The 15,517-nt window shown below is 57.2% G+C and overlaps 1 protein-coding gene across 17 annotated transcripts in view; it reads right to left on the minus strand.

Annotated features, from left to right (window-relative positions):
* TNK2 (tyrosine kinase non receptor 2) overlaps positions 1–15,517 on the minus strand; it is a 50,632-nt gene that overhangs the window by 20,141 nt on the left and 14,974 nt on the right. For 7 of the 17 annotated variants that reach the window (XM_064360087.1, XM_064360084.1, XM_064360086.1 and 4 more), the window contains 8 exons: positions 7,919–8,099; positions 6,902–6,972; positions 4,775–4,996; positions 3,431–3,583; positions 2,345–2,622; positions 792–918; positions 234–380; positions 55–149 (listed from right to left, as the gene is read on the minus strand). In XM_064360087.1, the coding sequence (XP_064216157.1) occupies positions 55–149; positions 234–380; positions 792–918; positions 2,345–2,622; positions 3,431–3,583; positions 4,775–4,996; positions 6,902–6,972; positions 7,919–8,081 (1,256 nt within the window). In that variant the 5' untranslated portion in view covers positions 8,082–8,099. Of the gene's footprint in view, positions 1–54; positions 150–233; positions 381–791; positions 919–2,344; positions 2,623–3,430; positions 3,584–4,774; positions 4,997–6,901; positions 6,973–7,918; positions 8,100–9,325; positions 11,970–12,068; positions 12,498–13,335; positions 13,344–14,929; positions 15,033–15,517 lie in introns of those variants that run through there. The other 10 variants (XM_064360085.1, XM_064360079.1, XM_012460083.3 and 7 more) reach the window with 4 other exon arrangements.

Consider the following 15,517-nt stretch of genomic DNA (forward strand, 5'->3'; position numbering starts at 1 on the left):
CAAAGTGATCTGTCCACAGGCCCCTTGGACCTGTGCCCTTCAAGACATCCCTACCTTCCCTCGATGACAGTGATGACGTCATTCATCTGGATGTGCAGCTTGTCCGGCTCCTCAAAGTCCTGAAGGGCCCGCATGTCAGTGGGCTGGGCCTGCGGGGAGAGAAAGGTCATGGCCAGCTCTGGGGCTGACCCCTGGATGGCCCCTCAGCTCTCCTGGTCTGCCCTGTCCCTCACCTCCAGCAGGAAGTCCCGCAGAGCCACAAACGTAGGTCTGTCCTCTGGCTTGTGAGCCCAGCACTGGACCATGACGTTGTAGATGTCCTGGGGGCAGTCCTCGGGCCGAGGCAGCCGCTCCCCCTCCTTGTCGATCTTATGCAGGATCTGATGGTGGGAGGCGCAGAGGGTGAGGACCCACGGAGCACCCAGCCCTTCCCTTCCTGCCCTTCCTCCGGCCCCTCCTCAGCTGCAGCTGCTGCCACCATGCCTGGCCTCAGAAGAAGGGATCTGCCTGCCTGGGAGGGGCCCTCTCCAGAGCCCTTGACCCTTCTTCCCAGGTCTGGGCCTCAGCACGAGTGGCTGTGGCAAGGGCTGGAGGATGAGGGCAGGCCCCAGCCCTTCCCTCCCCGGCCCAGTACCTCCCAGTCTCTGCTGGGTGCTCCCTGAGAGGCCATCCAGATACGGGGCCTGGGAGAAGGCAGTCCCTCAGATGAGAGCCAGCTCCAGCAGGCCAGGCTGCAGCTGAGGGTGGAATTTACCCCGTCCCCCACATGGGGCCTGTCTCCTAGCCCTCACCTGACTGCCATTGAGGCCGATCCAGGGCTCCTGGCCGTAGGTGAACATCTCCCACAGTGTCACCCCGAACATCCAGGTGTCGCTGGCATGGGAGAAGGTGCGTGTCTTCAGGCTCTCAGGGGCACACCTGGCAGAGGCAGGGGTCACAGAGAAGCGCTCTCAAACAACCCCACTGCATCCGCCCCAGGGACATCAAATGCTCATTCAGCAAACATCTGTTTGACCCCCTGTGCCAGGTTCAACAGTGGGTCTCGGGGATGTGTGTGAAGTGGGCAGGGGGCAGGACTCCTGGACTACACGGTGCACCGACTCGGGGAAGATGGTCTACGCTCAGGCCTCTTATTCACAAGCAGCCTGGCGTGGGAAGAGGAGGGGACATTTTCCAGCCAGAGAAGCAAGGAAAGAAAGGAGGTCAGAGGCTGCAGGACAGGCAGGAAGAGATCACAGGCTGCTTTCTGACCATGGCGGGAGGATGACAGTTCCCAGATTTGGGGCGGGATCCTGGGATCTGGATCCTTCAGCAGGAAGGTGTGGGTGGGAAATTCAGATAGGGCCGGGGAAAGAACCAGAATGGGTAGAAACAGTCACGCTGGCTTCACCCAAGTACACCCATTCGCTCTGGGCACCCCCTGGGTGAGGTCAGAAACGGCCATCCCAGCGTGGACTGAGGTGCAGAGGGAAGGGTGCTGTCCTAGACATGGAGCCCCGCCCCTCGAGGCAGATAGGACCTGGGAAAGCCACTCGAGGTTGCCAATCCTCCTTGTCCTCATCTGTGAAATGAGAACAGTAAGTGCCCACTTCACAGTGTTGTTTAAAGGCACTGTATTAACAAATTACCATTCAAACCAGGATGCCTGAATGCAAAAGAGGCTGCTATAACTTACTACTCCAGGACTACATGCATAATCTAAGACACATGCTCACCCTGGGTATAAAGCCAGCTGCTGGTTAAGATGACCACATGTCCTGGAATATAAGGCTGCCCACAGCCACCGCTCTGGCAAGCAGGACTAGACCAACCCTTCCTGCCCCAAAGCAGGCAGATCAGAGTCCTTTGTGCCTCTGGCACCAGAAGACAGCAATGGTCTCAGCACAGGGTAAGCCCACACAGGGGTCGGACCAGTGCCAGGTGAGCAGCCCCGGTCTGCCTGCAAGGCCTGGTATGGCCAGGGCCTGTCTACCACTAGCTCTACCTAGAACATGCTTACAACAAGTCCTTCCCCGGCTAGCTGCCCCTGCCATTTCAGGAGCGTACCGTAAGTCCTGCAAGAAGCCTCTGAACACCCCACTGAGCAACACCCCTGGATGAGATGCACAGACTCATCCTGTGCTTCCCAGCACCCAGACCCTGGCACATGGGCCCTCAAGAATTCCTAGGTGGATGGTGAGTGAATAGGGGCAAAGGAGGGCACCCCGGGCTCAGAATAGACAAGGGCAGGCCCAAGCAAAACCAAGGGCTATGGTGGGTCAAGAAAGCCCCGGAAGCTTTGAGGCCTGGGTCTGCAGGGACCAGCATGGGGTCGGACTCCGAGCTGGCAGCACCTGCCCCTCACCAGGCGAAGGGCACCTTGCGATGTTCCTGCATGACGTAATGGTCGTCATTCTGGGGCAGCGCTCGCATCAGCCCAAAGTCCCCGATCTTGACCAGGTCGCGGGTAGCCAACAGCAGATTGCGGGCAGCCAGGTCACGGTGAATAAAGCGCTTGGACTCCAGGTAGCCCATGCCCTCAGCCACCTGCACAGCGTAGCGACTCAGAGTCCCCAGGAGGAAGTGGCCCTGGTGCTTACGTAGCCGGTCCAACAACGATCCCAGAGGTGCCAGCTCTGTCACCTGAGGCCACGGAGGAGGCAGGAGGAGTGAGCCTGGAAGACCCTGCCCCTTCTCGGCACCCCATGCTGGGCTCCCAGCCCCCTTCCTGAAGGCTTTCCAGAGCAAAGCTACATGCTCCTTCCTGGCCTGTCGCCTGGGGACCCATAGGAGTCCTACAGTCTCTCAGGCCTCTCCCTCCAGAAAATGTGGGAAACTGATGCCCAGAGAGGAGGGGCCCAAAGAGGCAATGGCTAGAAATTCCAAAAATTGGCCAGGCTTGGTGGCTCACATCTATAATCCCAGCACTTTGCGAGGCTGAGGCGGGTGGATCGTTTGAGGTCAGGAGTTAAAGACTAGCCTAGCCAACATGGTGGAACCCCATCTCTACTAAAAATATAAAAATCAGCCAGGTGTGGTGGCACACAGCTGTAATCTCAGCTACTTGGGAGCCTGAGGCAGGAAAATTGGTTGAACCCGGGAGGCAGAGGTTGCGGTGAGCTGAGATTATTGCACCCCGGCCTGGGCAACAAAGCGGGACTCTGTCTCAAAATAAATAAATAAATAAAATACAAATTCCCAAAATTAAACTCAATGGCCAGCCCCTCCCGTGGGAGTAACTCTGACAATGAGCACCGGCAAAATACAGACAAACTGGACCGCAGCAGACACAGTCGGTACCAGGCGGGGCCCTGCGAACCCCGTTACTCCATCAGGTGGGGGAACGACGTGGATCCAGGGCGCCTCCGCCCTTAGGATGGAGACAGCACCAAGCACACATCTGGGGAGCAGAGCCCTCTCCGGCCCAGCCCCTCCTCCCCGCAGCACTCACCATCTTCATGGGCGGCGTGAGCACCACCCCGTAGAGGCGAATGAGGTTTCGGTGGTCCAGCGAGTGCATGGCGTTCACCTCCCGGATGAAGTCGTCCATGGCTTCTGGCTGGCTCAGCACGTCGGGCTTCAGGCACTTCACAGCCACACTCACCTGTCCAGAGCGGGATTTGCAAGGACTCAGGACTCGCCAGGTCTTGGACACGCAGAGCCAACCTGCTCCACCCTCTAGCTCGGCTCAGCGATCCCTGCCTCCGAAGTGCTCCTCTGGGTGGGTGAGCGCGTCACCGGCGCTCTGCCTGAGGACTGGCTGCAGCAGGGCAGCTGGCTGGCCCTCAGGAGCCATCGTGGGCCGGGCACTCCCTTCCTGGAGGAATACCCAGCTTAAATACCAGGCGAAAAGTAAGAGATGACCAGTTTGATGAGAGAATGCCAACATGTTATAAAATGGAATGCTAAAAGGTGCTTTGGTGTAGCAGGAGAATGCTTTAAATGTAATGCCAAAAACAAACTGGTGGTGCTACAAGCTGGCACCGTGGCTTCCCTTGGAAGAAGGGCACACTGAGTGGAAGAGGCAGGAGGAGCCTTCTGAGGTGCCTGCATGTGAGAGTCACGTCGGAATTGCATGCTGTGGTGCACACATGCTATCCCTGAAGGGAAACATTTTAAATAAAATGCCAAGAAGAAAGAACAAGATTTTAAAAGCTGTATCCAAAATTTGTATCTTAACTAAATCCAACAAAATGCCTAAGGAGGGAGGAAGAGGCAGAGACGCTAACTCTGCTTCCTGAGTGGTGGGATTACAGGCATTTTTTTTCTTATTTTTCAAATAGTTTCCAAACTTTTATAATAAGTAAATTATTTTTATAATTGAAATAACAAATGTGCTTAGTTAAACCTGAGCATGGTCTGGGTGCCATGGCTTATAATCCCAGCACTTTGGGAAGCTGAGGTGGGCAGATCAGTTGAGGTCAGGAGTTCGAGACCAGCCTGGTCAACATGGTGAAACCCCGTCTCTACTAGAAATACAAAAAATAGCCAGGTGTGGTGGTGCATACCTATAGTCTCAGCTACTCAAGAGGCTGAGGCAGGAGGATCACCTGAACCCAGCAGGCAGAGGTTGCAGTGAGCTGATTACGTACTGCACTCCAGCCTGGGAGACAGAGCGAGACTCTGTCTCAAAAATAAATCAATATATAAAAACTAAAAACCCTAAGCATGGACTCTGGGATGAGCCACTCCGTGCCATGTCCCCAGTCCCAGTCACATCCTGGTTAGGGGCAGAAGAGTCACCAGCAGCCTCGGATCCCATGTCTCTACTGCGCTGGCAGGACAGAGAACTTACCGTCTTCCCTGAGGGCGCGTCCCACTCGCCCCTGCGCACAACGCCGAAGGAGCCATCGCCCAGCTTCTCCAGGAGGCGCAGGTCCTTCTCCCCAATGAGGCAGGTGAGGCTCTGCAGGGGCCCCTCCCCTGCTGGGACCCCAGGGATGGGCGAGGTCTTCCGGAAGGTGCTCTGAGAGTGTTGAGGGGGGAGCTCAGCCTCCAGTCGCTTTCCACTGAACACCTGTTTGAAGGCAGCCAGAGGCCAGATGGAACCCAATGCCCCCAGGTCAATCATTCAGTCCCACCCCGCTGGGTCTACTTGGTGATCCCTGGCTCAGCTTCCAGAGAGGTCCTGGCTTTGCCAAACTGTCAGCGGGATGGCCTCCAGCCAGGATGCCCACACTCCTTCCAGGGCACACCTCCAATACGAACCCAAAGCCTGAGGGTGGCTTCAAGGTGGGTGCTAGAAAAAGACTGACAGGCATGCAGCCTGTGGCCCCACAGCCAGCTGTGGGGACAGGGAGAGTCCAAAGCCCTCTGGGCACCACCCACTCGAGGTCTGAGTCTCCTCCCAAACCTGCCCCACCCCTCCCTTCCTGCACCCTCGCCCAGCACAGACTCCAGCCCTAGCCCGCATAGATGGGGCAGGAGCCGCACGGGCCCTCCACAGACACCTCCTTGTCCATTTTTAGCCCTGGCCCCTTCTCTGGGCTGACCATTTGGTGCTGTCTGTCTCCACCCTCTCTAGGGAGTCGGCTGCCCTTCATCCTGCCCAGGGGAGAGGATAATTTTAGTCTGAGGTTGAACCATGAGTGTGTGTGTGTGGTTTAGATGAAGCTAGTCCTTGCTGGGGAAGGGCCTGGGAAGACAGCTGGGTTTCTGGAGAGGCGCCTAGAGCTGAGGGCTGAGGGCTGAGAGAGAAGGAAGAGTGGAGGCGACTCTGAGGCCAGGGTGGACAGGGAGAGGGCCAAAGGTCAAGGGACTGGAGAAAGGAGGCCGTGAGGGTCAACGCTGGCCATATCAGTCTGATGTGGCCATCTCCACTGAGGCACCCATAGCCTTGGCTCCAGGCTGCAGATTCTTGCCAGTTTGCTGGAGCCTGATCTCTATGGGCTACAGTGCCTTAAATCTGAGCGCCTCTTCTGGCCTCTGCCCTGTGCCTCCTCCCAGTAACTAGAATTCCTTTTGTTTGCAAGCAACGTTCAGGTTACAGGACCTTTCACAGCCATTATCTCAGGTGCCTCCCAAAGCCCCGTGGTGAGCTGGGTAGTGGGGCTGGCATCATTTCACTGAAGACATGACGAAAGTCTGGAGAGGCCACTGACTGCCCAGGGACCTGTCAGGAGCCAGTGGCAGATCCAAGACCCCTACACCTCAGCAAGCCACGCTGCTCTTCTCCTGCCTTCAACAGCCCTGATGCAACTCATCCTTCCCTACAACCTGGGCAAGGGACCAGGACGGTGTTCCCAGAAAAAGCCACAGGATCCCAAGAGACAGCCCCTTTGCTGGAGTGCAGCCAGGAAATCTCTGCTGCCCAATCCCAATCCAGCCATTTGGCCCTGCCCACACCCCACCCCCACCCCCACCCCGTCCCTGAGGCCAGAAGTGGGGAGGGAAGGCCGAGGCTGGCTCACTTCCTCTCTCATTGTCTTCCAGACAATGGGCAAAGTTCCACTGAGTCAGACCAGAGACTTACTACACCACAGACCCAAATTAGGACAAGGTGCGGGGAGAGCTCGGGACAGGCTGTGGGGAAGGAAGCTGTCAGCAGGGCCAGATGACCAGAGAAACCCAGAGATTAGAGAGGGTGGGGGAGGAGGGAAGCCAAGCCAAGATGTCCTGGGTCCAGACAGGTCCAGCACCCCACGCCAGACACTGGCCCCAGCACTCAGACACAGCAAAGCTAAGTTAAGGCTCGCTTGTCAACGAGCTCCTGTTCCGGGCCGGGACACCCTCACCGCACACAGGCTGCTCGCGTGTCCGTATCTGGCGGAGACAGACACTCAGCCCGGCAGCTATGCCAGTGCCCTGCCCGATGAGAGCCTGGAGAAGGAGGGTCTGTACAAAGAACTCTACCTTCAGGGGGCTGGGGGGAAGTTTCCTAGGATGGGAGCGGAGCAGGGCGCTAGAGTCTATCCTCACCCACCTTGCTCATCCATGACTTCCGTTTGCATAAGGCCTTCCTCCTCTTCACGGCCTCCCACAGCCGCCGCTGGCCTGCAGGGAGGATGGGGAACCCAGTGCTGTTAAGGCAGCTCGAGCCCCCCGAGAGGCTGCTGGCTGCGGTCCCCCTGGGGTGAGTCCAGCACTAGATACCGATGACATCAATCCCAACTGACCAGGAGCCTCAAGTGCCCAGACGACCACTGCACTCCAGGCACTGGCTCTCAGACTGGGTGGAGGGCTGGAACCAAAACGTGGAAGCAGTGGCCTGCTCCCAGCTCTCAGGAAAAGGCAAGGTGATGAACAGAATCTTCTCAACGTGGAGGCTTTTTCCCTCCATAACATTTTCTAATGCTGCTGGCATCAGACACCAACTATCCAGGCCAAAAGTAGCATAAATCAATGTCTAATTTAGCACATTATTACCTATTTTTGGCAATTTTAAGTTGAAAGCCCTAACATGCTTCTAATGTTCTATGAAGAACATTATGACTTTTAGATGCTACAACCCCAACTTTTAGAAGAAATAGAGTTGAGCTCAAATTAGAGCAAACCCGTGTGTGCGTGTACCCGCGCGTGTGAGAGCGCGCGCCCGTGTGAATGTATCAGCCACCACCTGAGCGTCGGCCTGCTCCCTACGGGTCTCTGGACATGGACCCCCCCGGTTTTCAGAATGATGAGCAGAACAGGCTCGATTTCATGCTTATGAAGGAGGCGGCGATCGAGGAAGTACGTCCTCTGTGAGAACAAACAGAGCTGGGTCTGTGGTGGCTCCTGCGCAGCCAGGGTTTCAGGGAAGGCCTCACTCTCCTCAAACTCGATTCACCTTTACAACTGCCAGCTGTTCTCTGCACATAAGCATCTACCGATGTCCGTCCTGCTCTACCTCAGGGCTCTGGGACAGACAGAGGTCTCGGCCGCCACCCACCATTCAGTGGTCCTGAGGACAGAGGACGTAAACGGTCAGGGCCAAGACAAGCCAGGCCAAAGTCCCACCTACCAGGCCGGCCCATGCCAATCTTCTCCAGGTCCTCATTCTTGACATACTCAAAGTGGGACAGGCGGGTGACGTTGAGGTCGTCTCGGAGCCGCAGGAAGTATTGTTGCAGCTGCACCTCGGACAGCAGCTCCAGCAGCCAGCCTGTGCCCTCCTCTGGCTGCATGCTGCCGCCTCCTAGCCTCTGTGGGGAGGGAAGAGTGGATCAGGGACAAGGGGTGCGGGGGGACAACAGGGGGCCTGCCCCTGCATGACCAGAGCTCCTCTACACCCCAACACGCTGCTACCTTCTGCTTCCAAGAGAAGCTACAGAGAACCGCCTGGACCCACTTCCCCCATTCCTGCCAGCCACAGGGCACAATTAAGGCAGCGGAGACACAGCCCTGGCCCTGGAGTCAGAAGTCAGCGTCTTGATCCTGCAATCTCTGATCTGTGGTGGAGTGGCCCAAGATCAACCCATCTGTGCTCACGTTCCTCACCTGCTCTAAGTCTCTAGTGGTCGAAAGCCCTTGAAAATCTTTTTTTTTTTTTTTTTTTTTTTTTTTTGAGACAGAGTCTCCTTCTGTCGCCAGGCTGGAGTGCAGTGGCACAATCTCAGCTCACTGCAACCTCCAACTCCCTTGTTCAAGCAATTCTCCTGTCTCAGCCTCCGAGTAGCTGGGATTACAGGTGTGCACCACCACGCCCAGCTAATTTTTGCATTTTTTAGTAGAGATGGGGTTTTAGCATGTTGGCAAGGATGGTCTCAATCTCTTGACCTTGTGATCTGCCCACCTTGGCCTCCCAAAGTGCTGGGATTACAGGTGTGAGCCACCGTGCCTGGCCAAAAATCTTTTAAAAGCTCTCCAGGAAAATAGACGTGTTCTTACTCCTAACATTTGAATAAAAATATTTGCAGGGTGCAGTGTCCCTTGAAATCCAACTATGGGCTCCTCAAACGTGACGGACCCCACAGAAAAATCTCAGGACTCTAGGCTAAGTTCCTCCCAACACCTGACCACCACGGCCTCTCCTAACAATCCAGAGACCACTCCACAGGCCCCCACCCCGGTGCCTACAGGGCCACAGCAAGCAGAAGACAGAGGGAGGGTGGGACTGGGGTGGGCTTGCAGACACCCGTCTACAGGGAGCTCAGACCCCATCAATGGCTGTCACAAGAGACTGTGGTCCAGTGCTGTCAAAGCTTTCCATTTGTTCAAGAAATAAAACATGAAATCTCAGTACTACCATTTTTTTGGAAAAGGTAATATATGCACATGGTGAAATATTCAGAAGGCACACTGGGCCATCAAGTCTCATTCCCTCCCCCGCTGCACAGACACCCGCTCCCCAGTAGCTGCCAATGATGCCTTCTGCAGACCCTTTCAGACTCTGCTGTCCCCTACACAAATATTCATGCGTTCACCATACCATTCTGTTCCTTGATTTCACTTTCCATCTTTCTCCTGACTTCTGAACGATGCTGAATAGTTCAGATTTGAAACATACACATATGCACACCCACACACATGCACACACAGAGGAGCCGATGCCTCCAGGTGAGCAACCTCTGACCTCCACTCTCCTGGGCCAGAGGAGGAAGCTGGTGGCACCTTCAGAGCTAAGCAAGCAGAGCCACCATACAGCAAACCCTCTCGTCAGAGTGAGAAATGTCAGAGCTGAGGGCTTGGCCAGGCCAGCCCCTGACCCACGCTCAATCCCTAGAGAGGAAAACACGCAAGAGAAAAAAGGCCAGCTGCCCAGCTGGAGGCCAAGCCATCCCCCTCCCCAACTCGGCGGTGGCCTCCTCCCCAGCTCTCATCAGAGTGAGAAGCACTTGAGAAGCAGGCACACACAGACTGGCCCAGCGTGAGCCTCCTGCCCCCACAGTTCCCAGTGGCCCTGCCAACACAGTGCCAGTCCAGACTTTCTCAGGCAGCTCAGGGAAGTACAAAGAGTAACAAATGGGAATGAGAAACCCTCAGTTCAAATCCTGGCTCTTCCACCACGGTGACCGGGCCAGGCAGCTGGGCCAGCCGGGTGGTTTCCAAACTTTAAGCTGTAACCCTTTATTTGAATGGTTCTCATGGGGGGCTGCACAGCACCCTATGGCATATTTGTGGTCATCACAATGTTTGGGGGGACTTAGTGACGCGGAGTGGGTAGCTGGGGGACGAGAACATGAGCTATCCTGCAATGCATAGAGCATTCGCGCACCATCCCAGATCCCACACAGCTCAATCATGAAGGGGCGTATGGTCATCCAAACCTAGACTCTGATCCCACTGAACAGGAAAACACTTTTACAGTTTTTTGGTTTTGCTTTTTGTTTGTTTTCTGGGGACACAGTCTCACTCTGTCACCCAGGCTGGAGTGCAATGGTGCGATCTCGGCTCACTGTAACCTCTGCTTACCGGGGTCACACAATTCTCCTGCCTCAGCCTCCCATAGCTGGGATTACAGGCACCTGCCACCACACCTGGCTAATTTTTGTATTTTTAGTAGAGACGGGGTTCCTCTACATTGACCAGGCTGGTCTCGAACTCCCAACCTCAAGTGATTTGCCCTCCTCGGCCTTCCAAAGTGCTGGGATTACAGGCGTGAGCCACTGCACCCAGCCTTCCAATTTTAATATGCACTAAATTTTCCTGGAATGAAACTACGTTGTAGACTTGTTCAGAACACAGCAGAAGCCCACTGTTTCCAGAAATCTCAGCGGAGGCAACCCCTCTCATTACCTCCAAACCCCTTCAGCCAGCACTCGCAGATGCTGCCTTCACGGTGCTTCCGCCTGAGGTCTCGGGATCCGACTCCTTCGCTACATCGTCTAGGTTACTGACGTGTCAGGACACACAAAATATTACACTTTCCCTCTCCTTACATCTCTTTATATTGCGGTTCCCATTGTGTTGCTTGTTTCACTGTACACAGCTTCACAGGTTATATAAGAGATTATATTTCTATTAACTTTATTTAACAAAAGTAACAATACAAATAACATCAGGCTGAGCGTGGCGGCTCACACCTGTAATCCCAGCACTTTGGGAGGCCAAGGCGGGCGATCTCCTGAGTTCAAGACCAGACTGACCAACATGGAGAAACCCGGAATCACTTGAACCCGGAGGCGGAGGTTGCATTGAGCTGAGATGGAGTCGCTGCACTCCAGCCTGGGCAGCAAGAGTGAAATTCCATCTCAAAAAAGCAAAAATATCTAACACTTCAACTGCACTTACTATATTCGAGGAACAATTCTAAGTATTAAGCTGTATTAATTAATTTATCCTCAACAAAATCACCTGTTTACAAAAACACAGGTGTGGGGTTAAGAGGGCGAGGCACCACCGCTTTCGAGAAGCAAGCCCAGAGGCACACTGAAGGCACTGGCCTAGGCAGCGTCTCCCCTCGGCCCGGCCACCGCTGCCCTGTCCCTGGACAAAGTGACCCCGCTCCTGCAGGGCTCAGCCTCAGGACAGGGGCTCCTAGTCTCCAGGAGGCCAAGCAGTCTCCAGGCCCCTCTTCTTCCTCCTACCACCAACTCCCAAGGATCCAGGCCCCTTCCTCTAGGCTCCAGAAAACAGCTCAAAGCCATGCGCTGTGTGGCCAGGGCTGGGGAAGACCAGAGGCCCCTCCCCTGAAGCTCTTCAGAAAGCACAGCCCGGCCCATTCCCTCTGCCTGAAACACCAGCTCAGCTCAGCTGTGCACTCCCCTCCCTGCTCCCTGACCCAGGAACAGCACTGCTCTGCACAGGGATGTGTGTGGGAAGACCGGGAAGACCACCAGGACCGTCGTGAGGGAAGAGTCGGGGTCTCAGTCCTGCCTCTCCTGCTGAGTCCGGGGTCTCTGCACACGTCCCCTCCCCTCTCTGAGTCCCGTCCAGCCCAAGTTTCTTTGTGCAGCTCAGAGCATGGCTGCAGCTCCTCCCGAGCTCAGACCCTCTCTAATTCTGCACAAGCCTGGCCCCAGTACCTCATGGAGTCTGCACACCTGTGCCCATGGCTGGCATGCAAACACACAGGCCAGCACAGGGGAGGCCACTTGGCCCAGACGCCCCCGTCAGCCCCTCACTGGAGGGTCCCAAAGCCGCTCCCAGTCTTGCTCTCTGCCTCTCAGGCAAGTGCTGGTGCTGAGGAGCCCACCCAGTCCCCAGCAGTCCAGCCCCTGCCCCCCACTCACTGTGTACAGGCGTCGCCGCAGTCTGGCCAGGAGAGGGAAGGAGAGCTCCAGGCCAGGGAACCGACGCGCCGCCGGCATCTCCACGGAGCTGGACCCCCGAGTGGTCACTGGGAGTCTGGCCCCAGAAGCAGGTGGGCAGGGGCCTCAGCTCCTGAGCTTCACACTCTGCCCAGGAGGGGAGTTGGCCAGGGGTCTGTCCCAGGAGTCCCCCAATCCCACACCGAGGGTGGGAAATGAGGAAGAACAGGGTGGGCCCCTCTGCTTTGCTGCAAGCCAGGCTGGGTTTCCACAGCTGGCCAGTCTGGCGGGGCTAATAGCTCTCCTCCCGCTGGCTGCAACCCGGGGCCTCTGTCCTCTTTCTGTCTTCTCTCCAGGGCAGTGGTCACAGTCCAGCCCTACTCCCTGGCTTCTCCGCCTGCCTGCCCGCCCTCCCTCTTGCCTCCCTCCTCCCTCCCTCCCTCCCCAGCTGAGCAGCTCTGACACTGGCTGAAAAAGGACCTTTCTGAATCACTGCCAAGAGGGCGGCAGGAATGGGGGGGATTCTTCCTCCCAGCCACCCGCGCTGGCCCCCCTGCCTCCCCATACACAAGGCCCCCTGTCTCCAGCTTCTATCCCAGCCCTCACGGTTGGAGACAGCTCCTAGGATTTTAGGGTGGGGGCTATGTGGCTCAAACAGCATGTACAAAGAGGGGCTGTGGACCCCCACCCAGGCCTGCGTGGGGAGGTGGGGACTAGCACACAGCCTGAGTGGGAGGCCTGGGCCCCAGAGGCTCTGCTGGGCCCTGCAGACAGACTCTCAGAGACCCTCCCCCACGCCCCAGTCCCAGCCTTGGCTGGGTGTCTCCTGGCTCAGACCCTGACGTGGCCCTGTTACCCTGGTGCCCGACGGAAATAGGAGGCCGGCAGCCTGCCAGAGTGGGGCAGACCAGCCAACAGCAAGGGTAGGGTGGGGGCGAGGATCTCCACCCCTCCCCCGGGGTTGCCTTGTCTGCTGCCCAAACACTTGGGGTGCCTCCTACCCAGACCAGGTGGCCAAGTGGCCAAACCCCTCAAGACAACAAATATGCCCTGAGAGTCCTGCTGGGACGCCCCCACCCTAAAGCTATAGGATGTCTCCTGTACAGCACCCCCAACGCAGACCACAGCCTCAGCTTAGGGGGCCTGGAGACACTCCCTCAAGCCCCCGTGGGGCCCCCATGTCTCTCTGGCCCTCCTCAAAGGGTGCCAGCTGCTCTTACACCCCCCTCGCTACAGCCCCCAGACACACCTGACAGCTGCAGGAAGTGCTCTCCGGCCCCCCAGACGCCCCCCTCCCTGCAGGGCCATGCCTAGGGAGCCCCTGTTTCGTGCACACTGCTCTCTTGTCCCTGTCCAGCTGGCCACCAGCTCAGGGAGCCCAGCTGGCTGGAGGGGTGGGCAGCTGGGGAGCAGGGCTTTGGGGAATCAGCATCCCAGGCTCCCTTCCCAGGGCCTCTCCCAGCGCTCGACTTCCCTGATGATGCCGAAAGGGACAGCCATTTCCTGGTCTAACTCCAGGAGGTGGGGAGGAAGACATCCCCAACTTCAGCCCCTCTTCCTCATCCCCCTGCCGTCCACCCCACAAAGCCTGTGGAGACAGTGGGTGCAGCCTGAGTGAATAACCAGTCTGAGGGCTGAGGCCAAGTGGACAAGACAGGGTCAGGCCTACGTTACACCGGAGCTGACTTTTTGCCGAACCTTGGCTGACCATGCCCTTGGATCAAAGAAAGCCTACAGCCTACCCTGGCACCAGGCACCACCCAGAAAAAGACCCAGGAACCGAGGCTGGGGAACAATTTAAGCAGGGTTATTCCCTCTACTTCAAAAACAGGTCTGCTGGATCAGAATGGCCAGATTAAAAACTCTAGCCGTCCCCAGAAATATGTGTCTCAAAGCCACCAGAACCCCATACCTGACCCTCCTTCTTTGGATGTCCAGTAAGAACAAGACCTGCAACTGGGCCAGCAATCCAGCTGCAGGAAGCAGCACACTATGCGGGGGTCAAAGCCAGGCCAGCTCCTGGACCACCCCCACCTTTTTTTTTGAGTCTTGCTCTATTGCCCAGGCTGGAGTGCATGGTGCAATCCTGGATTCAAGCGATTGTCCTGCCTCAGGCTCCTGAGTAGCTGGGATGACAAGCATCTGCCACCACGCCCAGCTACATTTTTTTTGTATTTTTAATAGAGACGGAGTTTCACCATGTTGCCCAGGCTGGTCTCGAACTGTTGACCTCAAGTAGTCCGCCCCCCCTCGGCCTCCCAAAGTGCTGGGATGACAGGCGTGAGCCACCGCGCCCGGCCCTGGCCCCTTTCACCCCGCTCAGAAAAACAGCCCGACCTTAAGCCTCAAGCCTCAACGCTCCTACCGAGTCCCCCTTTCTCCTGTCAGCTACTGCCCTCTGCCGGTCGGGAGAGGAAGTGCCTTCTCTCCAAGGGGAAGGGAAGGGGCCCCATCAATACAGTGACCATTTCAAAAGCAAACAAGGACATTTGGCTTGATATTCACATTTGAAAGGCTAGTAAATGGGAATGCCAGGGACTCAGTTCTCATGAAATACTGAACCCCAATCCTAGCCGTGCTTCCTGGACTCCCTTGGGGCATTGAGGAAAGCCCAAAGGCAGCTTTTTGGGGTCCCAGGTGACACATGCACACAGAGGCAGAAGCCAGCATCACTAATTCACCACCGCCACACCCACATAAACACACCCCTCTCTGTACCCCGGCCCAGGAGCAGAAACTCTCACTCCTGAGGGGCTGCTGCAGAGGGCAAGGCTGGGCCTGGCTCACAGCAGACGATGGGGTCTGGGCCCAGGTATCTGGCTAACCCTAGCCCTCCCCATTACCTGTGATCCTTCCTCTCCCCTAGCCAGGCGCTGGTAAGCAGCTCTCGCCCCCATGGAGCCCAAACTCCCGGTGGCTGCGGTCAGGGAGGGAAGCTGCGCCCGCAGCCTCCGCCCCGCAGCGGCACCGGCAGCGTCACTGCCCTGCGTCCTGAGGGGCCGGGCCTCGAGCATCCTCCAGAAGGAGCTCAGGGCTGCTACTGCGTCCAAGCCCGGGGGAGGCCCCAGTCGCTGACCCCCGCCCCCCACAGCCTCATCTGCCATCGGCCAGCAGCCTGGGGTCGCACCCCTCCTCCTGCGGGCCTGCGGCCGTTCCTTCCTGCAGCCGGTCCCAGCTCCGCTTCTCCTCCCCACGGCGCTGCTCCCACCCTCTCCCGGCAAGCCAGCTGTGCCAGCCTCGCGCTGACCCTCACCGAGAGCCGGGGGCTCTGCCTTCACTGACCACAGAACCGGGCTCCACGCAGCCCTGGGCCCGCCTCCAGGGCCCCAGAGCCGCCCATGGGGCCTTAGGGGGTTCACAAGTCCCCCGTATTCCACTAGAAGGGGCCATCTAAGACCACAGAAGAGACGCCTCCGTCCGACTCAACCTGA

The sequence above is a fragment of the Aotus nancymaae genome, unplaced genomic scaffold, assembly GCF_030222135.1.
Source record: "Aotus nancymaae isolate 86718 unplaced genomic scaffold, 86718_ANA_hifiasm-v0.15.2.pri h1tg000038l, whole genome shotgun sequence".
Taxonomy (NCBI): Eukaryota; Metazoa; Chordata; class Mammalia; order Primates; family Aotidae; genus Aotus; species Aotus nancymaae.